The sequence below is a fragment of the Thalassophryne amazonica genome, chromosome 4, assembly GCF_902500255.1.
Source record: "Thalassophryne amazonica chromosome 4, fThaAma1.1, whole genome shotgun sequence".
NCBI classification, from domain to species: domain Eukaryota; kingdom Metazoa; phylum Chordata; class Actinopteri; order Batrachoidiformes; family Batrachoididae; genus Thalassophryne; species Thalassophryne amazonica.
The window spans coordinates 59166783-59193677 of NC_047106.1; the positions used below are offsets into that span (position 1 = coordinate 59166783).

A 26895-nucleotide genomic window follows, 5' to 3' on the forward strand; every position below is an offset into this window, starting at 1 on the left:
CTAAAGCTTATAGTTAGGGCTGGATCAGGTGACCCTGAACCATCCCTTAGTTATGCTGCTATAGACGTAGACTGCTGGGGGTTCCCATGATGCACTGTTTCTTTCTCTTTTTGCTCTGTATGCACCACTCTGCATTTAATCATTAGTGATCGATCTCTGCTCCCCTCCACAGCATGTCTTTTTCCTGGTTCTCTCCCTCAGCCCCAACCAGTCCCAGCAGAAGACTGCCCCTCCCTGAGCCTGGTTCTGCTGGAGGTTTCTTCCTGTTAAAAGGGAGTTTTTCCTTCCCACTGTAGCCAAGTGCTTGCTCACAGGGGGTCGTTTTGACCGTTGGGGTTTTACATAATTATTGTATGGCCTTGCCTTACAATATAAAGCGCCTTGGGGCAACTGTTTGTTGTGATTTGGTGCTATATAAAAAATTGATTGATTGATTGATTGATTGATTACCCTGAAAAACTAACAGAAGTATTAAACAGGTAAAAAAGCAGCAGCTATAAAATACACTAAACAGTTAATTAACTAACGGGAGTGTAAAAAAATGAAATGAAAAAATGATTACAGGGGTCCGAAATAGCTAAGGCAAGCTAACCGCTAGAGAAAATGGTAGCCGCTCCTAAGATTTTACACAGGAGTAAAATAATTACTTAAAATTCACAGCAGTTCAACTGAAAAATGAACAGAAGTATTAAACGGGTAGAAAAGAAACAGCTATAAAAAGTAACAATGGAGAGGGGAGGGGTCAACCTAGCTAGCAAAAGCTAACTGCTAGCGAATGCTAACCACTAGCGAATGCTAACTGCTAGCAATTCACAACAGGACTGTTGTTAAATAACGTTCAGAGTAGATACAATTAATAACCAAAAGAGTGCTAAACAGAAATAAAAGAAGCGTATACGTACAACCGCGCCACAGCAACAAACAATCTGTCAGAAGCAAGTTGCCAGATCTGTGCAACAGTTCTGCTAATTATCAAAGCTAAGGTTTTCATTATCAGATTAGCTTTTCAGATAATGTTGGAAACCATCATCGGACCAATTATCTTCCAATAAATTTTGGTCAGACAATTTTTAGATGGCGAACATGTTTTTGTAGGTGTAGTGAATAAATCTTAAGTTAAAAACATTTGTTAACTCTGATATCAAAGTTTGTAGTACTTACCTGATAAATGTTTTGGAGCAAATAAAAAGCCCTGTTCTCTGTACACAGTTTCAAGAGAAACCACTCTATTCTCTGCAGTCAGAGAAGAGCTGATCACAAAATAATTACTCTTGACACCATACTAACTCACCCGCAACATCACCCAAGTCATCCAGAGGCATACAGTTTTAACTTATGGTTTAAATTTTAACCAAACTAATTTCGGACATGTTATTTAAATTAGCGTCACTTCTGAAGTTTTATAAAGTGAAATCAGCAGCTATGTGGTTTAGTTTTAAAGTATCATACTAATTTTGAAGGTTTTAGTGTGGACATGCTGTGTACAGGTGCATTATGGGTAATCTCAGTACACTCACAACAGGAGAAATGCATTTAAGACTCTCTGATCCGGCTTCACACAGACAACAGCATTAAACTCTTTGTATATTGTGTCTAAAACTCTAGTGAATATATTCACTGGGTTTATAGACGTTGTTATTGTGTTTGTTTTATGTAAAAATGGCAGAAGAAGCTCAGGTTGCTTCTCCACACAGACTAAATACAGCACAGGGATAATTTGGAATATTTTTGGAATACGTTTTCGGTATCTACTGCCATCTACTGGCCAGTAGTGTTGATGGCAGTATTCACCCTAAGTATTGAGATATCCCCTAATTCTTTGCGTGACAGAGTTGTTGCAGCTAAAGAAATAAAAATGTACATTTTGGTTGTATAATGTTCATTTACAATTGTCGTCGTGGATTCTGTTGTTTAAACAGCAGCAACTCTCTGGCGCGCGAAAAAAACAACCCCCCCCAAAAAAAAACTGGTATGCAAAGGATTATGGGTAAGGGTCTGAGCGTCTGGGCGCCAGTAGATGGCAGTGTTCTATGCATTTTTAACTTTCAATATATTTTCATTTATATAGTGCCAAATCACAACAGAGTTGCCTCAAGGCGCTTCCCACAAGTAAGGTCTAACCTTACTAACTCCAAGAGCAACAGTGGTAAGGAAAAACTCCCTCTGAGGAAGAAACCTCAAGCAGACCAGACTCAAAGGGGTGACCCTCTGCTTGGGCCATGCTACAGACACAAATTACAGAACACAGGGCTGTGAAATGAAAATTGTAAAATCTGAGGAAAATTCGCAGGGGGTCTGGGGGGCGCAGCTCCCCAGGAGCTGGGGTCTAGGGCCTTGTGGGGCCCCAGAAACCAAAATAAATTTTCATCTACTGATACATTTTCAACATCTCCTGGAAGAACAAATCTCAAAATTAGTGCATATTTAAATGATCCTAGATTCAACCTTTCATTTGAACCGTCAGTGATCATGTTGAACTAACAGAATACGACATGGAAGTAGGACCTGGAATGATTTTCCTTTTAATTGTAAAACAAATGATGCATTAACTCAGAACAATTAAATGAGACTGAAAAGACTATTAAACCATGTCAAAAACCACAGCTAAAGATTGTAGAATATTTTAAAAATCAGGGTAAAATATCAATAACATACCTTATAGAGGGTTTTCAATCACGTGACCGATTTGCTGCAGGACAGGTGCCGTCTCCATTCTGGATTACAAGGAGGCTGGCGCGTGATAGAAAAATGGAGAGAATGTCCGGTTATTACAATGCTTTAAATCCTCGAGATAAAGCTATCTATCATGATACGAGGGTAGGCTGAAAAGTTCTAAGGCTCACTATGATACAGTTAATGCATTAACTGTTAATGCATTAACTGTTAAGTTAATATAGTGAGCCTTAGAACTTTTCAGCCTACCCTCGTAGATGTGTAGCAGTTGGTTCAGTGGATCCGTATCTTATACCAGATAGTGAATTTAGTGGCGATGTAATGAAATGGCTGATGGTGTCACTCTGCGATATTGTGAACTAGGAAGCTGCCAACAGGTCTCGCCGGCCTCCTGCAGAGCATCACAGCGGAGCTCTGAAAGCGGAGGTCGGTCTTGAAGTCCTGAGTGATTTCTGTCACCAGGCGCTGGAAGGGCAGCTTGTGGATCAGCAGCTCGGTGTTCGAGGACCACAATGTAAATAAGCATCCGTATTGGAAACGTTCTTGTGTTATCCTTGGCAGTATTTTTATTTATTCTTATATGATTTTATTGCCGAATAAGATAAAATAAAATTCTGGTAGCAGTGGATTTCTGTTAGCGATGGACCCTTCTCAGCGCCACAGTGCCGTGAGGCTTCTTCACACCGACGTTGAAGCTTCTGCAATTGTTCGCCAAATGCACGTAGCGTAACACAGCGGCCACCGCGTCGTAATCCAGAATGGGCACGGGACACAAAATGACGTGACCGATACATCACATCCGCCGCTAACAGAAATCCACTGCTACCAGAATTTTATTTTTATTTTATTCTGCAATAAAATTATATAAGAATACATAAAAATACTGCAGAGGATAACAAAAGAATGCTTCCAATACGGATGCTTATTTCCATTGTGGTCCTCGAGCACCGAGCTGCTGATCCGCAAGCTGCCCTTCTAGCGCCTGGTGAGAGAAATCGCTCAGGACTTCAAGACCGACCTCCGCTTTCAGAGCTCCGCTGTGATGCTCTGCAGGAGGCCGGCAAGGCTGACCTGGTCGGGAGCTTCCTAGTTCACAATATCGCAGTGTGATACTGTTGGCCAGTTCATTACATCAACACTAAATTCACTATCTGGTACAAGATACGGATCCACTGAACCAACTGCTACACATCTATCACGATAAATAGCTTTATCTTGAGGATTTAAAGCATCGTAATAACCGTACATTCTTTACATTTTTCTATCACGTGCCAGCCTCCTTGTAATCCAGAATGGAGACGGCACCTGTCCTGCAGCAAATCGGTCACGTGATTGAAAACACTCTATAGTAAAAAAGCCACACATTCTTGTGTAAATTCATGTAAATCCACTCAAAGCCACAGTGTCTTTTTTCCCATGAAAAAAGTCTACATTAATTAAAAACTAATTTACCTTGCTGTGTAAATTCATGTAGCCTAAATTCATTCAAAGCCACAGTCTTTTTCAATGAAAGAAAGTCTAGATTAATGAAAGAAAAAAAAGGCACATAATCTTTTCTGAAATTCTGTTTGAACAGCACAATGTTAATTTTCCAGAGAGAGAAAAATATTCTTACCAGTTTGCTTTTCCTGTTCATCTTTCAGGTGCATTCATGAAGCCAGCAACAATTCTATGGATTCTTGTCCTTTTCAAACCGTCTTTCTCACCATCTTCGCTGTGTCTGATGTCGCTCCGTGACACAGACATGCTGCAAAATTCTTCTTTTAAAAACTTGAAATTTCTAAAAGTGTGCGAAGTCCACATGCTACGTTTAGCTAAGCTTCGCACAGGAGCCAGTGTTACCGCAGCAACCAACCAGTCCCGCTTTACGACAACTGTCGTAACAGCCAGGCTTTGAGTGGCATTTTTCCTCCGCGAAATTCCGCGGATCCGAGGAAACTGATATGTGTCTGTAACACACAGATCAGTGTCCGCGGACTAATAAAACTTGCATGATGTCGTAAAAAAAGAATGCTTTGCGATAAGCATTTTAAAAACTCAGTAACGATCACGATTAAAGAGTACAACACTAACAACTGCCCCCCTCCCCATGATGAAATCTGCTGTTTTCACAGCCCTGAGAACAATTCACAAAACAGATATACAAGAAATGCTGTTGGTGCACAGGACAGGAGAGTTTTCAGCACACATACCACACCCATCTCTGGATGGAGCTGTACCTTAAACAGAGAGAAAAAAAAAACAGAATCGGGCATCAGAAGGACAAGAAATACAGTATAATTTGTCAGCATTAAACAACAAGAAAAACAGGATACTAAGGTGATCGCAGACCACTAGCCCTAAGCTTCATGAAAAGACCCAGAATTTAGGTAAAAGTTGAGGCTGTGGCACACTCCGTTTCCTAATAAAATGAATTAAAAGAATAAAGAGCGCAGAACTATACTATGCCAGTATGCTAGCCATACGAAAGGAAAAATAAGTGCGTCTTAAATCTGGACCCGAAAGTCTCCACAGACTCTGACTGTTTTATTGATGCAGGGAGATCATTCCACACTACAGGGGCATGATAAGAGAAAGTTCTATGACCCGCAGACTTCTTATTCACCCTAAGGACACAAAGTAGTCCTGCACTCTGAGAATGCAAAGCCCAGGCCGGTACGTAAGGTTTAATTAGGTCAACTAGGTAGGGAGGTGCCAGTCCATGAACAGGAAGCCAGTGAAGGGATGCCAAAATGGGTGTAATGTGGTCAAACTTTCTGCTTCGTGTCAAAAGTCTGGCTGCAGCATTTTGAACCAATTGGAGACCCCTAATGCTGGACTGCGGTAAACCAGAAAATAGAACATTGCAGTAGTCCAATCTAGAAGAGATAAACGCATGAGCATCAGCCATAGACAGGATGGGACGAATCTTCGACATATTTTGCAGGTGGAAGAAAGCAGTCCTCGTAATATTTCTAATGTGGAGGTCAAAGGACAATGTAGGATCAAAAATTACCCCAAGGTTCCTTGCTTTGTTAGTGTGATATATGACTCACGAGCCTAGGCTAAGCGTTAACTGGTCAAATTGATGCCACTGTCTCACTCGACCAAGAACCATCATTTCAGTCTTATAAGAATTTAAAAGTAGAAAGTTTCTAGACATCAAACTTCTCACTGATGCAAGGCAATCTTCTAAGGATTTTATGTGAACGAGATTACCAGCAGTTATCGGCATGTACAACCGAGTATCATGAGCATTGCAGTGAAAGGTAATCCCAAAACGCTGCAATATGTGCCCAAGGGGTGCTATATAAAGGGATAAAAGCAGGGGGCCTAAGACCCCTGTGGAACCTCAAATTTCATGTCACTAAGGTTAGAGGTAGTGTTACTGTACAAAACACAGTGAGAACGACTGGTCAAGTATGACGTCAGCCATGCAAGGGCACTCCCAGTAATCCTAAAATGATTTTCCAGCCTATCAAGTAGAATATGATGATCCACAGTATCAAATGCACATTTATCACATCACACATGACATGTTGTGGGTTGTTGGACAACAATGAATAGACACATGTGGGGCGTTGACACATTACATTTCAGGCCACATCACAGACTACTTGTTATAACAGGTGTGTGCCCTGGTGATGATGGAGGTGATCTGATGTCCGTGATAAACTGATCTCTCAAGCATTCGGGGTCCAGTAGAGTGACACGGCAGGTCTTGGAGGAAGGGCAGACGACAGCGCTGCTCTCCCCCTTATCGCCACCTCCTCTTCCCATGTTTGCCTCGCAGACTTTCAGACTTCGGGTGGCAATCGGAGTGCATTCTTCATATTCTTACTGCATTCTGACAGCAGTCTGGGTAGTCGTAGTGTGTTAAAACTACACTTGAACAGCATTTGTAGGCATTCACACGGAATGTGCACTAATCAGTCGAGGTGTGATCCGCCCACATTCTAAGTTGTCGTACGGCATTCGTACATGGCTGTCCGAATGTCTGTCCCTCCTGATTGCGCCTTGAATTTTGGCTTTTTTCCCCACATTTGGCCTGATTCATTTCATTTGTGCTCATTCATGCTAAGTGTGACAGGGCCCTTACAGTACTGTATAAAGTTGTTCTCTATTAGTTGTGATAAAATGACCAGGATTCTGTCTTTCTATCGCTGTCTTCTTTTCAGGTGTTGTCTGACCCACGGCTGGTACCTGGTCATACCACAGTGGTGCATTTTGTGGTCCTGAACCATGGCGTGGCCCGACTCTTCAATCTGACCGCTCATGATGACTCTGGATATCTTTATCAGAGAGGACCTTACAGGTAAAAAAAAAAAAAAACTTGATCAGTTTTATTCTGTCTATGTTAATTTTTTGGACATGCAATGTAAGACACGCAGCGGTGACCTTATTGGCCAATAGCCACCACACCGTAGACACACTGGAGAGTCTACCTATCAACAAATGTCTCTTGAAGATGATTGATTATTGGTATTTATTCTTTTATTAATGAAGTTCCTTGGTTTTGTGTAGGGCCCCGTCACACTAGAGCAATAATGCCATATGAATCACACGAATTGTAAAAACAAACAACATTCAAGCTGCATTTGTACAGGACACATATTCGTACAGCCGTGTATGAATGTGTGCAAATACCCTGAATGTGGTATGAAGCCGCCTCTAATGATTTGTGCAATTAGGAGTGCAGCCGCACCCGAATCCAGGTAAACTACCCAGAGTGCAGGTCAAATGTGGACATGAACCTTCTCCCATGAAAAAAAATAAAACAGAATAAAACAAAAAAGACAAGGAATAAAAAAAAAAAATAAAAAAAAAAACACAGCATGAAATCCCACAGTGTTGCCACCCGAGGTCTGGGTGGAAAGCAAGTGGGGGCGTGTCAGGGTGAGCGCTGTGGTCCACTCTTTTGAAGACCTGCCTTGTCACACTGCTGGGTGTTGTGCTTGCATCATATTAAAGACATTAAAGACTGCTCTTAATCCACCTGTGGCATTGAGCAGAGATGCTCGACAGGGGAAGATGATTATTATCATCTTTGCGCACAAACGTGGCGCACTTTGCGCTCTCGAATCCAAAATGTGGCTCTGCTTTTACACAGTACTTCTCCACACAAATTTCAAATAAAATAAATTAAACAAAACAGCTATACCGGCCAATTTTGTAGGTACTGAAGTTTTCCCCTTAAGTGTTGCTGGGGGAGTCAAGCTAGCTAGGGAAAGCTAACCGCTAGTGAATGCTAACCGCTAGCCATTCACATAATTCATAATTCATTTATTGTGTAAAAAATGAATACATGAAAGTATATAATGACACATCATAACAATAAAAACTGTAACAATAAAAACAAACTATAGCATGGTGCCACTGGTGTTGTTTTTTGCATTATAAGCGCTGTCATATCTATTTTTAAATGCATTCACACTTGGCAAGATTACCACATTGCTAGGTAGACTATTCCAAATTTCTACAACTCTGACACTGAAAAAGTTTTTTCTAATAATCAGCCTTGTTCTTTTCACCTCCAAACTCATTTCGTGACCCCTGAGGCCAGTATACCTTCGTAACTCAAAAAAGTCTTGATAATCTATATTCTCATAACCATTTAATATGTTATATAATTCAATTAGATCTCCCCGGACAAGTCTCTCCTCTAAGGTGGTCAAACCAAGCTCTACTAGTCTGTCTTCATAAGAAAGATCACATAATTCAGGAACTAGCTTTGTCGCCTGCCTCCAGTGATGCCGGTAATAATCTGACCACTTTTTTAGTAACGAGTAATATTTCCAAATCTTTAATCAGATTAAAGTTACTTCTCCAAGTCACTGTGCGTTACTATTACTTTTGCATTGTGGGTCGATAGCAGCATTAAACTTGGTCCGTGGGCAGGGGGTCGTGGTTTAACTGAACTGCCCACTTTCAGCGAGCTGTGAGCTTTTCATCCGCGGTTTTCTGCAGCAGCTACGACTCGTCCTCACCTCTTAAGGCGTGGTGACACCAGCACACCTGCACTGAGCTTTACAAAGACATTTTTTATGCTTTTTTTCTCCTGTATTTAGAATTCTGAGCTGAGCCACTCCGGATCTGCTCGCTAAAAACAGCTGATCCTCCGCGACGCATCAACAATTAACACTATTTTCCACTCATATGCACCTAAACTCTCTTTCTTAGGACCACATGATGTGAAAACGCAATAAAAATTTCTTACCTGTAAATCTGGTCATGTTTTCTGCATAAATAAATGTTATCCATTCATTGTGCTCAAACGCCAAAGCAGGGACGAATCCAGATGGAATGGGGGCATGGGGCACAACACCCATAGATTAAAGGTCCAGTTTTGAAGCCTTTTTTTTTACTACAACTATTAATACTACTTATAATAATAATAATTTCGACAAGTAAAATGTTTAGAGACAATTTAAATGTTAGAAAAATGTTAGAAAGAATTTAATAGTTACAATTATAAACAATGTAGGTTAGAAATTGCAAGTTACTGTTACAGTGCTGTCAGCAGTTAAATATGAGGTCAACAAAGAGGTCTTTATTTTACTTTTTATAAAACAAGTATTTATTTTCATTGAAGTCAAGAAAGGGTGACTATAAAGTGAGTTTTGGCAAAACAGGTATCATTGTCATGTTGAGGTGGCAGAGGGTTGTTGTCAGCAGCTGGGGAAGGTAACTAAAAAAGTAACTAGTAATCTAACTTAGTTACTTTTACAATTGAGTAAGACTTTACATTTTTGTTCATTGAACCCAAGCAGCCAGTCTTTCGCCCATAAGAGAAGATTATATATGTCTTTTTGGCGATCATTCCTATCGACCGAGGATAGTAAGGGATGATACACTTTAGTATCATCCGTGAAAATTTTGCATTTCAAAGTAATTGTGGAAGACAGGTCATTAATAAATAAAGGAAACAATACCAGCCCAATGACTGACCCCTGGGGGACGCTGCTAGTAACCTGCATCCAGGGCGAGAGACACAACAGGACTGTAGTTAAATAAGGTTCAGAGTAGAGACACTTAACAACCAGAAGAGTGCTAAACAGAAATAAAAGAAATGTATACAACCGTGTAAAGTTCAGAAGAGCGTCACAACAGCAAACAATCCGTCGGAAGCAAGTTGCCAGATCTGTGAGCCAGCGTACACCCACTTTTTTTTTCACTGTTACTGTTCCTACAAGTTTAATAGTTCTGCTACTTTTTCAGTGTAACAACTGTGAATTTTAATTAATTTATTTACATCTGTGTGAATCTTGTGTGAGCCTTAGGAGTGGTTACCTTATCCATTATGGGTTAGCTCGTGCTTGCTTGGCTATACTCTTGAATTTCTTACTGCACAAAGTACACTACTTTACCTACTTTACACCCTCCGTAAATCCTGCGTAATGTTGGAAGATAGGGTGGCTCTCTTAGAGAGCCATGTCTGTAAGTTAGAGCATCTTCTTCTTCTCAGACACAGACTCACTTTTATTGTCACTCGACCCTTACAGGCAGAACGAAATGCAGTTTCTCCAGGTCTTAGTTAACTGGGACAATTTTTTTTTAACCTAACCTATTGTATTAACTTTTGCAATACAAACTTTTGCAATGTGCAATATGCGCACTCCTGTGGCATAGAATATATATACAAGGTGACAATGTGCATGTAGTGTAATCTTTACAGTTTGGTGGTGGATGTTGAACTGATGCTGCACAGCCTCCTTCCAGAAGGAAGCGGTGTGAACAGACTGTGCGCAGGGTGGGTGGAATCTCGGAAGATGCAGGTGGCTTTGTCTCTACATCTGGAGATGTAGATGTCCCCAATGGGTGGTAAGCTGTATCCAATAGTCCTCTGTGCAGACTTCACCACCCACTGCAGCGCTTTCTTCTCCGCCACTGTGCAGCCACCATACCACACAGGGAGGCAGCAGGACAGGACACTCTCCACTGCACAGCTGTAGAAGGCCCTGAGGACCTCTGTGTTCATTCCGGCCCTTCCCAATTTCCTCAAAAAATAGAGACATTGGTGGGCTTTCTTGATGACAGCCATGGTGTTGGTGTGCCAGGTGAGAGTGTTGGAGAGGTGGACTCCAAGATACCTGATGGAGGAGACGATCTCCACCGCTGCTCCGTTGATGTAGAGGGGGTGGTGGAGGCTGACCTGCGGAAGTCAACAACTATCTCCTTGGTCTTCTGGGTGTTGAGGATGAGGTTGTTTTCTCCGCACCACCATGTCAAGTTCTCCACTTCTCACCTGTACGCTGTCTCATCCCCTTGGCTGCTTCAGGCGCCTCATCACCAGCCTCTCAAAGCACTTTGTGGTGATGGGGGTGAGTGCAACTGGCCTGTAATTGTTGAGGCAGGATGGTGCAGAGGTCTTTGGTACAGGGATTATCCTTGATGTCTTGAGGCACGGCGGAACTCTGGCTTGGGAAGAAAGGTGTTGAATATATCCGCCAGAACCTCCAACAGCTGGTGTGCACAGTCTTTAAGGACCCTCCCTGGTATTGTGTCAGGGCCCGGGGCCTTTCGGGGGTTGATCCTCTGCAGCACGTTCCTCACCTCAGCTGTAGTGATGTTGCTGACTGGGGGGTCTTTGGGGGAGGGAGGGACTCGGGAGGGGGTGGTGGTGTTGGACGCCTCAAAACGCGCATAAAAGGTATTCAGAGTGTCCGGGAGCACTGGGTCTGCAGAGCACTGTGCTACATTGTTTTTGTAGTCCGTGATGCATTTGAAGCCCCTCCACATGCTCCGTGGGTCGTTGGATTGGAGGTGGCCTTGAACCTTGAGGGCATATGTGGACTTAGCACTTTTTATTCCCGCTGACAGGTTCCTTCTGGCTGCTCTGAGTGCTGCTCCATCGCTGTCTGTTAGATGTTACGGGCACTCCAGGTGAGGTTAGTGTTGGGCCGGCTAGCGAACCCATTAGCATCAGCCTAGAAACGCCGGCTGTGTAGGATGGCTTTCGGACTGTGGCGAGGTGGATGAAGCCCAGTAAGGCTTGGTGCCCAGTTGTAGTACCCCGATAACACTCGCCACTGCGAATCGGTTCTCCCCTTGGAATTGCCTGATGTGAATTCTCTGAGCCCACGAGTGACTTCCACTCCTGTCTCCAGGCCGAAACACCGGACTTTAGTGATAGGGGATTCTATCACCTGTAAAGTCAGATTACAGATGCCGGCTGATGTTAAATGTATTCCTGGGGCCAGAGCTCCCGACATTGCATCTCATTTTAGGGTGCTGACGCTGCAGAAGGGAAGACAGATGAAGGAACATGACATGAGATTTAGTCACATAGTTATTCACGTCGGCACCAGTGATGTTAGGATGAAGCACTCAGAGGTTACAAAAATGGACATAGAGAGGACTTGTGACCTTGCCAGAAAGATGTGTCATCATCGCTTAATAGTCTCTGGTCCCCTCCCCTCCCAGGGTACTGATGAGGCGTTTAGCAGGCTGACATCGTTAAATAGATGGCTGGTGCAATTTTGTAGACAGCAAGGCTTTAGCTTTATTGAAAACTGGCCTTCGTTCTGGGGCCGCCGTGGCTTGCTGATGCCGGACAGCCTCCACTCTACTGGGGAAAGCGCCACCATTTTGTTTGCGAACATAGACAGAGCTCAACAGGGAGGGTAATATTAGGAATTTACAGCAGGCCATGGAGCAGATGATTAGAGACCCTGCAAGGCTTATGACAAATGTTGGTGTGGAATCCATTAGCTTAGCGGGGAAATTAGTGCAGAAAATACACTATGGTGATAGTGCAGTTTATCTGCCAGGGAGGGAAATTCAACAAGTTGAGACTGTGACCTGCTTCTGTAGATCTGTCCATAAAAATCATAGAGGGATATGCTTTGCAAACTTAATACCCATTACTACATTGGATGATGTTGAAATTGTGGTTATTCCAGCAATAGCAAAAATTTTGTGTCTACTACCTACAACGCGCGTGGAATGTCTCAAACTTAAATCTACTGTGTGGCATCTTATAAATGCTACTCTGGAACCATCCCTAAATCCAAACAGTTCAACTGTCAACCCCACTGAGGTCCTTAGTCTGTGTCTCATTAACATAAGATCACCGTCCTCAAAATCATTGTTGATTAATGATCTAATTATTGATCATCACTTAGATAGGATTGGGTTATGTGAAACCTGGCTTAAACCTACAGCTGTCCTCCCCTTAAATGAGGCCTGCCCACCAGCATATACATCTAGTCACGTCCCTCGTGATGCGAAGCAAGTCAGGGGTGTTGCTCTTATTTATAAATCTAGGTTTAGCTTATTTGCTGTTGGGGGTCACAAATATAACTTGTCTGAGCATCTGATTCTCCGCTCTGCTCAGGACATATACCAAGGTCAGAAGAATAAAAATCAGCCGTCTTACTTTGTCACTGTATATAGGCCTCCTGGCCAATATTCTGAAATCTTAGATGAATTTGGTGCGTTCATCTCTAACTTGTCAACTAGTGCAGATAACATTCTGATCATTGGTGACTTTAACGTTCTTATAAATAAGCCTTCTGATCCCCTCAGCAAATCATTTATGGAAATTCTGGATGCATTAGGATTTCTGCAATGCATTCGGGACTCAACGCACATAAGTGGAAATACCCTGGATCTGTTTCTCGCACGTGGTATTACTGTCACGAATATTGACATCATGCCTCTTATGTCAGTGGTCTTTGATCACTCACTTATTAAGTTTACAGTTTTGCTGTCGTGTTCAGTGGAACAACAACCTTATACAGTATATCACTACGGCAATGCATCAACTCCTCAACTAAGACTGATCTCGAAGCTAGACTGCCTCTGAATCCAATGAAAGACTCATGAAAACCCTGCTAACGAGTATTTCATTGGATTCAGGTGTGTTGGAACAGGGAGACAACTAAGAGTGTCAAGAAGGTAGATCTCGAGGACCGAACTTGGCCACCCCTGGGTTAAACTCAGTGCTCAAAACTACACTCGACATGATTGCGCCACCTGTGTTAAAACCGCACTCCCACAAATCACAGTCACCTTGGTTCAGTGATTACCTGCGTGACCTCAAGCATAAAGCAAGAGGTCTAGAACGGAATTGCTGTCATTCAAAATTAGAAGTATTCCACCTTGCATTGGCATGATGCTATCTTAGACTATAAGCATGCATTATTGGCTACAAAGTGGACCTATTACTCTGATTTGATTAACAAAAACAAGCATAACTCAAAGTTCTTGTTCGACACGGTGGCAACACTTATTAATGGACAGCCACCTCTGGTTCGCTCTCCTTTTACAGCAGAAGATTTCCTGGATTACTTTGAGAAGAAAATAGAAGACATTTGGTTAAACATATCCCAGCATGCTTCAATCGAGCCACTACACCCTGCTATTGAGGTGGGCGCCATTACTGAGATGTTACCTAGATTTACAGAATTTGATAGTATCTCACTAGGCATGCTGATGAAACTTTTATGTCAACAAAAAGCACAACCTGTTTATTTGATCCTGTACCAACAAAACTCTTTAAGGACCTGTGGCCCACTCTTGGGCTGACTGTGCTGGAAATGGTTAATCTTTCTTTAACTTCTGGATCTGTTCCTAAATGTTTCAAATCTGCAGTGATTAAACCATTACTTAAGAAACCTAATCTTGACCCTAGTGTACTGAAAAACTATCGACCGATATCAAATCTATCATTTTGTTCTAAAATTCTGGAAAACGTGGTGTCATGGCAGCTCGTGGACTATCTTACTGAGAATAATCTCTCTGAGCCACTGCAGTCTGGTTTTAGAAAATATCACAGAGACGGCTCTCACTAAAGTGGTGAATGATCTTCTGCTTACAATGCATTTGGACACCACTACGGTTCTGGTGCTGTTAGATCTCAGTGCTGCATTTGATACCGTGGATCATCATATTCTTCTTGATAGGCTGGAAAATCATTTTGGGATTACTGGGAGTGCTCTTGCATGGCTGACGTCATACTTGACCAGTCGTTTTCACTGTGTTTTGTACAGTAACACTACCTCTAACCTTAGTGACATGAAATCTGGGGTTCCACAGGGGTCTGTCTTAGGCCCCCTGCTTTTCTCCCTTTATATAGCACCCCTTGGGCACATACTGTGGCGTTTTGGGATTACCTTTCACTGCTATGCAGATGATACTCAGTTATACATGCCGATAACTGTTGGTAATCTCATTCACATAAAATCCTTAGAAGATTGCCTTGCATCATTGAGAAGCTGGATGTCTAGAAACGTCCTACTTTTAAACTCTGATAAGACTGAAATAATGGTTCTTGGTCCAGTGAGACATCGGCATCAATTTGACCAGTTAACGCTCAGCCTAGGCTCGTCTGTCATACATCACACTGACAAAGTGAGGAACCTTGGGGTAATTTATGATCCTACATTGTCCTTTGACCTCCACATTAGAAATATTATGAGGACTGCTTTCTTCCACCTGCGAAATATAGTGAAGATTCCTCCCATCCTGTCTATGGCTGATGCTGGGACCCTGATCCATGCACTTATCTCTTCTAGATTGGACTACTGCAATGTTCTATATTCTGGTTTACCGCAGTCTAGCATTAGGGCTCTCCAACTGGTTCAAAATGCTGCAGCCAGACTTGTCACGAAGCAGAATGTTCGACCACTTTACACCCATTCTGGCATACCTTCACTGGCTTCCTGTCCCAGTGAGATCAGATTTTAAGGTTCTGCTACTCGTCTATAAAATTGTTCAAGGACTTTTAATTAAACCTTACGTACCGGCCCGGGCTTTGCGTTCTCAGGGTGCAGGACTACTTTGTGTCCCTAGGGTGAATAAGAAGTCTGCAGGTCACAGAGCTTTCTCTTATCATGCCCCTGTTCTGTGGAATGATTTCCTTGCATCAATTAAACAGTCAAATTCTTTGGAGACTTAAGTCCAGACTTAAGAAGCACTTATTTTCCCATTCGTATGGCTAGCATACTGGTGTAGTTTTGTTTTACACTTTTAACTCTTAATTCATTTTATTAGGAAATGGAGCATGGCGCAGCCTCAACTTTAACTAATTTCTGGGTCTTTTAGTGAAGCTTAGACTAGTGGCCGGCGACCACATTAGTATTTCTCTGTTTTTCTTGTTGTTTAATACTGGCAAATTATACAGTTTTTCTTGTCTTTCTGATGTCTGATTCTGTTTTTTCTCTCTGTTTAAGGTGCAGCTCCATCCAGAGATGGGAGTTGTATTTGTGCTGGCGACCCTCCTGTCCTGTGCACCAACAGCATTTCCTGTATATTCGTTTTGTGAATTGTTCTGTACTTTATGTCTGTAGCATGGCCCAAGCAGATGGTCACCCCTTCGAGTCTGATCTGCTTGAGGTTTCTTCCTCAGAGGGAGTTTGTCCTTACCACTGTTGCTCTGGGGGTTAGTAACGTTAGACTGTACATGTGTGAAGCGCCTTGAGGCAAATCTGTTGTGATTTGCCGCTATATAAATGAAAATAAATTGAATTGAAACTGAAGTGTGTGCTAACACCGATGGCATGCTGCACTCCAGGGGGAGCAAATCCGCGTGTATGTGTTTGTCAGTGTGTACATATTTGGTGTCCAAAACGCAGATGGCTGCCTTTTCACCGTCCACAGTCTCCTCTTCCTCAGCGAGGGTGCAGATTCAACCTTTCAGCTTTTATTTTCTTGTCTTTTAAACTTGTTTTATGTCACAGTCAAATACTGCATGTGCTGCTCACCTGACCGGGCTGGTACAGATACCATGCCCTCTCACAGGTTACATAATGTCTGTGAATTATGATGACCATTGCAGCTGTAACACTATATGCAGCTGTGTGGCGCTCTAACCCCACGGCGAGTCAAAGGCTCTGCGTGATGCGCCACTTACACCCATAATGAGCATGTAATCACAGAGCCATTGTCAGTTCATCTAACGTGTCAGAAGATGTACCTGTTGTTATGGCATATATTGACGCAGTGCATATTTTGTTGCCACAATGATATATGCCCTGTTCAAAGGCACCACACATAATGTCACCGGCACATATCATCCCAAGCAACAATATATACTGACAATCAAGGCACACACTGTCACTGGTCATCAGAGCAAGAAGTAAAACTTGATGTTTAACTATCTCTCTCTCTCTCTCTCTCTCTCACACACACTCACTATGTCCGCAAAGCATGTAATAAAATTATCGGCATTTATTTCTTTCTTTAATATGCTGCTTAAATCCAGTGCAAACAGGACCAAGGAAGATGGTTTGATCCATCCTGTACTGACTGGTGATGCGTAATGCGGAGATGCTTTTGCGCAGCAGGCTGCAGAACACCACATCGTTTCAGCAGGACTTTTAGCACTCAGATGTTGGTGAATTATTCACAGCACTCGGGTGATATTGGCTCAGTAAGAATAACAATGCAGGTGCTACAACTGCTTCTGCTGCTACTGATGGCCGTGACAGAACAGGGAGCGTGCCGGAGACCTTGAACCCTCACACTGTCCATAAGCAGGGTGGCAATTTCAGATGAAATTTTTACCATGCATGCAGTTGCTGAGTCCTCTCTTATGGTAAGCCAACAGTGCCACAAATTCACCACTTTCAGTCACATATCACCAAAAATACTCCGTAAAAACAACAGCATTTTGTCAGCTATTACAGCGCTTTTTTCACCATAATTAAAGACAACGCCATTAAATGGGCTGTAACGACTCAAACAATACACGTTTTTCACACCACAAAAAAAGCGCAGTTTAGATGCACACAACGGGCCTCATGTATCAACGTTGCGTACGGCGATATTTGAGCGTATATGGGGTGTACGTCAAAACGGCTGCGCTACTTGGCATTTATCAATGTGGTCGTTGGCGTACGCTGCGCTGAAAATATACACCAGGTCGAGAGGTGGCGTAAATTATACACCAAAATGAACCAGCGCTGAAATTCACATAAAAATGAAAATGATCAACATGATAAACAGTGTCATTATACAAATCAATGCATATGTTACATAAATAACACTTTCCTGATTATACTACATAATAATCAATACAAATCCCGCTTTTGCGGGATTGTTATGGAGCACGATCCGTGGCTACAGCGCTGACTGCAAAGACAGCGCTGCTTGCCTTTTTCTCCAGACTTCGAGCCTGGAGCCAGAGCAGCGCTGAGCTTAACTTTATGTGGTGTGATCGTTTTAGACTATGAATTTGATAATAACAACTGTAGTTTCGTCATTCCCTTAATTCGCCCGTACTGCAACCAGGTTTTGTCGTCTCCATTCGGTTGTCACAATAAAATAAATACAGAAATACATTTAAAAAATCAAGAAATCTGACAGATTAGGCGTGTCTTATTAATTCAGCGAGCAAATATCCACATGTCAAGAATTACTGACATGTGAAAAGAGAATACAGTGGTCCCTCACTATAACTCCATTCACCTGTCGTGGCCTCGGAGTCTTGCGGAGTATTTAGTCCAATTTTGCATGCCTTTTTTTACAGTGTTCTGTGTTCTGCGTATCTGTTTATAAGAATCTTCTCGGCCAGAAGAAAAAAGAGCGCCAACAACTACTCATAACTGTGTTTGTCACTCGGAAACAAACACCTGCAGCCAGGTGTGAGTGGAAAAAGGTGCGGCGTCAGGACGCAGAGGCCCGATCTGTGACATACTGGTCAGTCACTATTAATAATTTCTTATGTGTCCGACCTCGTTCGTTGATCGTTAAAATGAATTTGTTAGTTCTAAATGCCATCATAATTATTTATAGGAAAACTTTCTATTTTTATTTCTCAAACAAATGTTTGGGCCTGAAACAGTTTGGTATTATTTTCCTACTAAGGTTTGAACTTTGAGAGTGTTTACACACGAGAGAAAAGTGAGAAAATGTTCATGCCTGATTGAGAAAGTGTATAAACTGTGTAGTGAGGGGTTTTACAGCTTTGAAACATCTATAATAATTGTAAAAAATAACGCTGACTACGTCGCGGTTTCGCGTATTTCGGGCTATTTTTTAGAACGTAACTCCAGCGATTAAGGAGGGACCACTGTAACACTTTATTGATTATATACTACAAAACAATTGATACGATGGCCGCTTTTGATGCTCTATTGGCACGCGTCGTGATTGGTGAAGTTCTTTTTCATTGCTTCCATGTCGTAAAATGAGGGTGTGTCTGAAGCGGAGTCTGAATATTTATGGGCGTGTTTATTAGAATTACGATCGTTTCCACCCGCCGCATTTATCAAGATCACGTCAGGCGTACGCCAGAAATGGGCAGGTGCGCACTGCTTGATACATGTCACGGCGACTTTGGTGTATTTCAAGTTTACGCCGTAAATTTACGCCACAAGTGCGCAACATTGATACATGAGGCCCAACATGAGTAAAATACGCGCGTCTGTGCACATCACAATGCGTGTAAAAATGGTGTTTGTGCAGTACGATAATTATCTCCAGCATCCTTTTCTCTCAGCCACTGAACTTGAAGTGTTTGTGCCCAGTCACTGATCAAGACAAGCAGACCGAATCAGTCCAGCACAGATCTCTTTGTGGCAAACTTTGCTCTAACTTACCTGTTTTGTCGTTTAACTTCAGCTAATATTTTGCGGGTTAGGCAGGAAAATATATCATAAATGAACTTCCTCTTCTGTACATCATCTAATTTGTCCTTTAAAAAAACCCCAAAACATTTATCTCCTTGTTGATTTTAGGCAATTTATGTTCCTGTTGTAAAACTGTGAAAGTAACTCAGTGGTAAAGTTCCAGTTTTGCAACCAGAGCTTTTGTGAACTGCAGGTTCGAATCATGTGAGTGGCATTTATTTATTATTTAACAAGGAAAACTCTCATTGAGATTAAGAACATCTTTTCCAAGGGAGGTTGGCTCTCACTGCGGTATTGTATCACTTCCTGTTCCGGAGCACAGCGGTGTTTTTCTGTATCTGTTAGCTGTTTAATCTGCGCAGTTAGATTGATCTAGTTATCTAGATTACGATTTGTTTCCCAGTGTAATCTTTACGTGCCTTAACTAAAGCACTCCTTCTGCTGAATCACCTCTAAATTATTTACACATTATTCACTTTGCGTGTTTTTAGGAATCCGCTAGCTTAGCGTAGCTACTAGCTCTTAGCCGGTTTAGCATGGCGGCTTCTCCTGTCTCTCCCGCACTTTTCTGCTCTGGGTGTGAAATGTTTAGTTATTCCTCGGCCTCCTTTAGCAGTAACGGTACTTGTAATAAGTGTAGCTTATTCGTAGCTTTGGAGGCCAGGCTGGGCGAATTGGAGACTCGGCTCCGCACCGTGGAAAATTCTACAGCTAGCCAGGCCCCTGTAGTCGGTGCGGACCAAGGTAGCTTAGCCGCCGTTAGTTACCCCCTGGCAGATCCCGAGCAGCGGAGGAAAGCAGGCTGACTGGGTGACTGTGAGGAGGAAGCGTAGCCCTAAACAGAAGCCCCGTGTACACCGCCAACCCGTTCACATCTCTAACCGTTTTTTCCCCACTCAACGACACACCCGCCGAGGATCAAACTCTGGTTATTGGCGACTCTGTTTTGCGAAATGTGAAGTTAGCGACACCAGCAACCATAGTCAATTGTCTTCCGGGGGCCAGAGCAGGCGACATTGAAGGAAATTTGAAACTGCTGGCTAAGGCTAAGCGTAAATTTGGTAAGATTGTAATTCACGTCGGCAGTAATGACACCCGGTTACGCCAATCGGAGGTCACTAAAATTAACATTGAATCGGTGTGTAACTTTGCAAAAACAATGTCGGACTCTGTAGTTTTCTCTGGGCCCCTCCCCAATCGGACCGGGAGTGACATGTTTAGCCGCATGTTCTCCTTGAATTGCTGGCTGTCTGAGTGGTGTCCAAAAAATGAGGGTGGGCTTCATAGATAATTGGCAAAGCTTCTGGGGAAAACCTGGTCTTGTTAGGAGAGACGGCATCCATCCCACTTTGGATGGAGCAGCTCTCATTTCTAGAAATCTGGCCAATTTTCTTAAATCCTCCAAACCGTGACTATCCAGGGTTGGGACCAGGAAGCAGAGTTGTAGTCTTACACACCTCTCTGCAGCTTCTCTCCCCCTGCCATCCCCTCATTACCCCATCCCCGTAGAGACGGTGCCTGCTCCCAGACTACCAATAACCAGCAAAAATCTATTTAAGCATAAAAATTCAAAAAGAAAAATAATATAGCACCTTCAACTGCACCACAGACTAAAACAGTTAAATGTGGTCTATTAAACATTAGGTCTCTCTCTTCTAAGTCCCTGTTGGTAAATGATATAATAATTGATCAACATATTGATTTATTCTGCCTTACAGAAACCTGGTTACAGCAGGATGAATATGTTAGTTTAAATGAGTCAACACCCCCGAGTCACACTAACTGTCAGAATGCTCGTAGCACGGGCCGGGGCGGAGGATTAGCAGCAATCTTCCATTCCAGCTTATTAATTAATCAAAAACCCAGACAGAGCTTTAATTCATTTGAAAGCTTGACTCTTAGTCTTGTCCATCCAAATGGAAGTCCCAAAAACCAGTTTTATTTGTTATTATCTATCGTCCACCTGGTCGTACTGTGAGTTTCTCTGTGAATTTTCAGACCTTTTGTCTGACTTAGTGCTTAGCTCAGATAAGATAATTATAGTGGGCGATTTTAACATCCACACAGATGCTGAGAATGACAGCCTCAACACTGCATTTAATCTATTATTAGACTCTATTGGCTTTGCTCAAAAAGTAAATGAGTCCACCCACCACTTTAATCATATCTTAGATCTTGTTCTGACTTATGGTATGGAAATAGAAGACTTAACAGTATTCCCTGAAAACTCCCTTCGTCTGATCATTTCTTAATAACATTTACATTTACTCTGATGGACTACCCAGCAGTGGGGAATAAGTTTCATTACACTAGAAGTCTTTCAGAAAGCGCTGTAACTAGGTTTAAGGATATGATTCCTTCTTTATGTTCTCTAATGCCATATACCAACACAGTGCAGAGTAGCTACCTAAACTCTGTAAGTGAGATAGAGTATCTCGTCAATAGTTTTACATCCTCATTGAAGACAACTTTGGATGCTGTAGCTCCTCAAAAAAAGAGAGCTTTAAATCAGAAGTGCCTGACTCCGTGGTATAACTCACAAACTCGTAGCTTAAAGCAGATAACCCGTAAGTTGGAGAGGAAATGGCGTCTCACTAACTTAGAAGATCTTCACTTAGCCTGGAAAAAGAGTCTGTTGCTCTATAAAAAGCCCTCCGTAAAGCTAGGACATCTTTCTACTCATCACTAATTGAAGAAAATAAGAACAACCCCAGGTTTCTTTTCAGCACTGTAGCCAGGCTGACAAAGAGTCAGAGCTCTATTGAGCTGAGTATTCCATTAACTTTAACTAGTAATGACTTCATGACTTTCTTTGCTAACAAAATTTTAACTATTAGAGAAAAAATTACTCATAACCATCCCAAAGATGTATCGTTATCTTTGGCTGCTTTCAGTGATGCCGGTATTTGGTTAGACTCTTTCTCTCCGATTGTTCTGTCTGAGTTATTTCATTAGTTACTTCATCCAAACCATCAACATGTTTATTAGACCCCATTCCTACCAGGCTGCTCAAGGAAGCCCTACCATTATTTAATGCTTCGATCTTAAATATGATCAATCTATCTTTGTTAGTTGGCTATGTACCACAGGCTTTTAAGGTGGCAGTAATTAAACCATTACTTAAAAAGCCATCACTTGACCCAGCTATGTTAGCTAATTATAGGCCAATCTCCAACCTTCCTTTTCTCTCAAAAATTCTTGAAAGGGTAGTTGTAAAACAGCTAACTGATCATCTGCAGAGGAATGGTCTATTTGAAGAGTTTCAGTCAGGTTTTAGAATTCATCATAGTACAGAAACAGCATTAGTGAAGGTTGCAAATGATCTTCTTATGGCCTCGGACAGTGGACTCATCTCTGTGCTTGTTCTGTTAGACCTCAGTGCTGCTTTTGATACTGTTGACCATAAAATTTTATTACAGAGATTAGAGCATGCCATAGTATTAAAGGCACTGCGCTGCGGTGGTTTGAATCATATTTGTCTAATAGATTACAATTTGTTCATGTAAATGGGGAATCTTCTTCACAGACTAAAGTTAATTATGGAGTTCCACAAGGTTCTGTGCTAGGACCAATTTTATTCACTTTATACATGCTTCCCTTAGGCAGTATTATTAGACGGTATTGCTTAAATTTTCATTGTTACGCAGATGATACCCAGCTTTATCTATCCATGAACCCAGAGGACACACACCAATTAGCTAAACTGCAGGATTGTTTTACAGACATAAAGACATGGATGACCTCTAATTTTCCTGCTTTAAACTCGATAAAACTGAAGTTATTGTACGTGGCCCCACAAATCTTAGAAACATGTGTCTAACCAGATCCTTACTGTGGATGGCATTACCCTGACCTCTAGTATACTGTGAGAAATCTTGGAGTCATTTTGATCAGGATATGTCATTCAAAGCGCATATTAAACAAATATGTAGGACTGCTTTTTTGCATTTACGTAATATCTCTAAAATCAGAAAGGTCTTGTCTCAGAGTGATGCTGAAAAACTAATTCATGCATTTATTTCCTCTAGGCTGGACTATTGTAATTCATTATTATCAGGTTGTCCTAAAAGTTCCCTAAAAAGCCTTCAGTTAATTCAAAATGCTGCAGCTAGAGTACTGACGGGGACTAGAAGGAGAGAGCATATCTCAGACATATTGGCCTCTCTTCATTGGCTTCCTGTTAATTCTAGAATAGAATTTAAATTCTTCTTCTTACTTATAGGTTTTTGAATAATCAGGTCCCATCTTATCTTAGGGACCTCGTAGTACCATATCACCCCAATAGAGCGCTTCGCTCTCAGACTGCAGGCTTACTTGTAGTTCCTAGGGTTTGTAAGAGTAGAAATGGGAGGCAGAGCCTTCAGCTTTCAGGCTCCTCTCCTGTGGAACCAGCTCCCAATTCAGATCAGGGAGACAGACACCCTCTCTACTTTAAGATTAGGCTTAAAACTTTCCTTTTTGCTAAAGCTTATAGTTAGGGAGCTGGATCAGGTGACCCTGAACCATCCCCTTAGTTATGCTGCTATAGACATAGACTGCTGGGGGGTTCCCATGATGCACTGTTTCTTTCTCTTTTTGCTCTGTATGCACCACTCTGCATTTATCATTAGTGATCGATCTCTGCTCCCCTCCACAGCATGTCTTTTTCCTGGTTCTCTCCCTCAGCCCAACCAGTCCCAGCAGAAGACTGCCCCTCCCGAGCCTGGTTCTGCTGGAGGTTTCTTCCTGTTAAAAGGGAGTTTTTCCTTCCCACTGTAGCCAAGTGCTTGCTCACAGGGGGTCGTTTTGACCGTTGGGGTTTTACATAATTATTGTATGGCCTTGCCTTACAATATAAAGTGCCTTGGGGCAACTGTTTGTTGTGATTTGGCGCTATATAAAAAAATTGATTGATTGATTGATTGATTGAAGGGACTCCTGGTCAAGATAAACAGCAGCAAATACAAAGCACAGTTACACATTTCCACAAACACAACTCAAATAAAAAGATGATAAAAGTTTAAATTACAAGCATACTATAAAAAACAAGTGCATGTTATAGAGTTTGCACCAAGTGTTCTCAATGTGGATTAAAAAGCGCTCAGTGAAATTACTGTTAATTTCCACTCCTTGCAACTTATTCCAGGCAAAAGCTGTGGAGTGGACAAAAGCCCTCTTCTGTAGGGGCACATGGAACAGAAAGCAACAAGTAATCTTGTGAGCAGAAAGAGTAAGGACCAGCACTTCTCTTTACAATTAAAGTACAAATGTAGGAAGGCAACAGTCTGAGTATTGCTTTATATAAGTATACCAATGACTGATCCTCCTGGTGACCACAGCAGGCCACCCCCGAGAGTATAACTGACAGTGGGGTGTCAACACGTTCCAGTTTATAATGAACCTAAAGCCCCCTTTACATTTGCACGACTGTGATGCACAATTGCACGCCCTGTGTCACGCAGGAGAGTAAACTAATTTTTAACGTGTGCAGACTGAATGTGAGAGGGTGCTGGGGCATGCAATTGTGCAAAAAGAATTTTGAAATGTTCAAAAAATCTTTCATGCATAAATGTCATGCAATGTGGCGTGATCAGCTCACCAACACTATGAGCAGCTCGTCAAGTGGAGTAAAGAAGTAAACAGAGCGAGTGGTTGCGTCAGTGCACCGCATCAGAACTCAGCTTGCCTGAAGGATTATAACGAGATGTTAAATTTGTCATAAACATACTTTTACAGCTGCACACATGAAGGAAAGAACATGCAACTGTTTTACCAAGCCATGACAATGTAAACATGACAAATAGTTACCTTTTTAGACGGCTCCAATACTTTCTCTAGCTTTCTCTGTGCGCCGAATGACTCCAGCTGGAGCGGTCCTCTGTGATTCAAGAAGTCATTAGAGTCATTTTCAGCAGCCAACTTGCAGAGAAAATGATTAATCCGCTACAAAATAATTATTTTATACACACAGCGTCCAGTGTCCAGTGCTCAGCGCATGGCATCCAGTGGAACAAAGCACGGGGTCCGGCTGAGAACACAGCGGGTGGGATCGTCACGACAACGTGTGTGCATTAAGTGTCAGCGCACCTTCAGAGAAGTACAGCAAACAGTGTCTGCTGTGCCAAGACATTAAGAAGAAGCATTCATATATAAAAGATCCCCATGATCCAACACAGAAAAAAAAGTCTGCTTTTTTGCATTAAAAGAAAAACACAGTTTGTTTTGAAAATAAAAACCCAATTTAAGCCTCAGTATCTTCACAAATTTCTCCACACGCGGCTTGAAAAGCACGAGAGTCATCAATCAAGAGACCCCAGTATTTATAAGTGGTGACCCACTTCTATTTCATTCCCTCCAGAGTGATCACTGAGGGAATCATTTGTGACCATTCTGTTGTGTGTGGGCCGCTGAAGAGGAGGTACTGCTGGCCCATCACCACCAGAGGGCGCCCTGCCTGGAGTGCGGGCTCCAGGCACCAGAGGGCGCCGCCGCCTGATGAGAGCAGCCAGGGTGACAGCTGTCACCCATTACTGGACACAGCTGACTTCACTCAGTACGGAGGTATATCAGCAGGACAGCGTCTCCACCTCAGTGCCGAGATATCACCTTGAGTCTAAGGTAATCACCTCTGCAACATATACTGTATCTTTGTGACGATACTTTATAAACTTTTCAGGACAGCGGAAGGCCAAGTGTTCGGATAAGTACTCACCTTTCCTGCTTCAGCGTGACAAGAGGTGGAGGCGGCTTTGCCCCTCTCATCTACCGGGTGCGGTCGCATCCCAACCTGTGTGTTTGTGTTCTTTCCCGCCAGCAGTACCGGATCCGACGAGCGGAGGCAGTGGCCACCTGGGAATTCGGGACTTGGCGGTTCCAGTACTTCTGGGTTTCGGTGGCAGAGGAGATCTGGGTGGTTCCGGTTCAACTAGGACGGACGTCTCCTACCTTCGGGCCTGCCCACAAGACACCAGCAGATTTCGGCTTACACCTCCAAATTGCTAATTGTTGTATCAGTTGTGCTATTTTCACAACAGTAAAACTTGTTCTTACTTTTCTCCATTGTCCGTTCATTGCGCCCCCTGTTGTGGGTCCGTGTACCTACACTTTCACAACAACTTCTTAGAGTTAGAAAATAACATGAGCTTAGTCTTATCTGCATCGAGAACTAATTTCAGCTGAAATAATGAGTGCTGGACAGCAACAAAGACTTTCTGCAGGGATTCAATGGCCTGGACAAGAGTTGAACCACAGCAATAAATACTGTGCCATCAGCATAAAATATGCAATTAGCATCTGACACATTAGACCCCAAGTGTGATATAAATAATAAATAAAAGGGGATCCAATACAGAACCCTGTGGCACTTCCTTGTGGACATAATAATTTCAGAACACAGACCATCATATTTAAAAATAATAATAATAACCTTTATTTAACCAAGTAGAATTCCACTGAGATCGAAACCTCTTTTGCAAGGATGACCTGGCTAAGAAAGGCAGCAGCACACATCAGTGGGCAGGTTAACATCAACATGAGAATGATGGTGATAAATAAAATACAATCAGCTTGGTCATAATAACACTGGACATGGTATCAGGCAGATTTAGTTTTAGAAAATTGGCATTATGCAAAGAATCCCATTCATGATCTCACTAAATAGACTAGAGGGTGTTCAAGGAAGTCAGTCTAG

General features: G+C 42.4%; 1 protein-coding gene across 1 annotated transcript in view; it reads left to right on the forward strand.

Moving 5' to 3' along the window:
• Positions 1-26895, forward strand: part of vwa7 (von Willebrand factor A domain containing 7) — a 100568-nt gene that overhangs the window by 70048 nt on the left and 3625 nt on the right. Inside the window, exon 15 of the mRNA XM_034167954.1 lies at positions 6831-6967. Within this exon, the coding sequence (XP_034023845.1) occupies positions 6831-6967 (137 nt within the window). The remainder of the gene's footprint in view (positions 1-6830; positions 6968-26895) is intronic.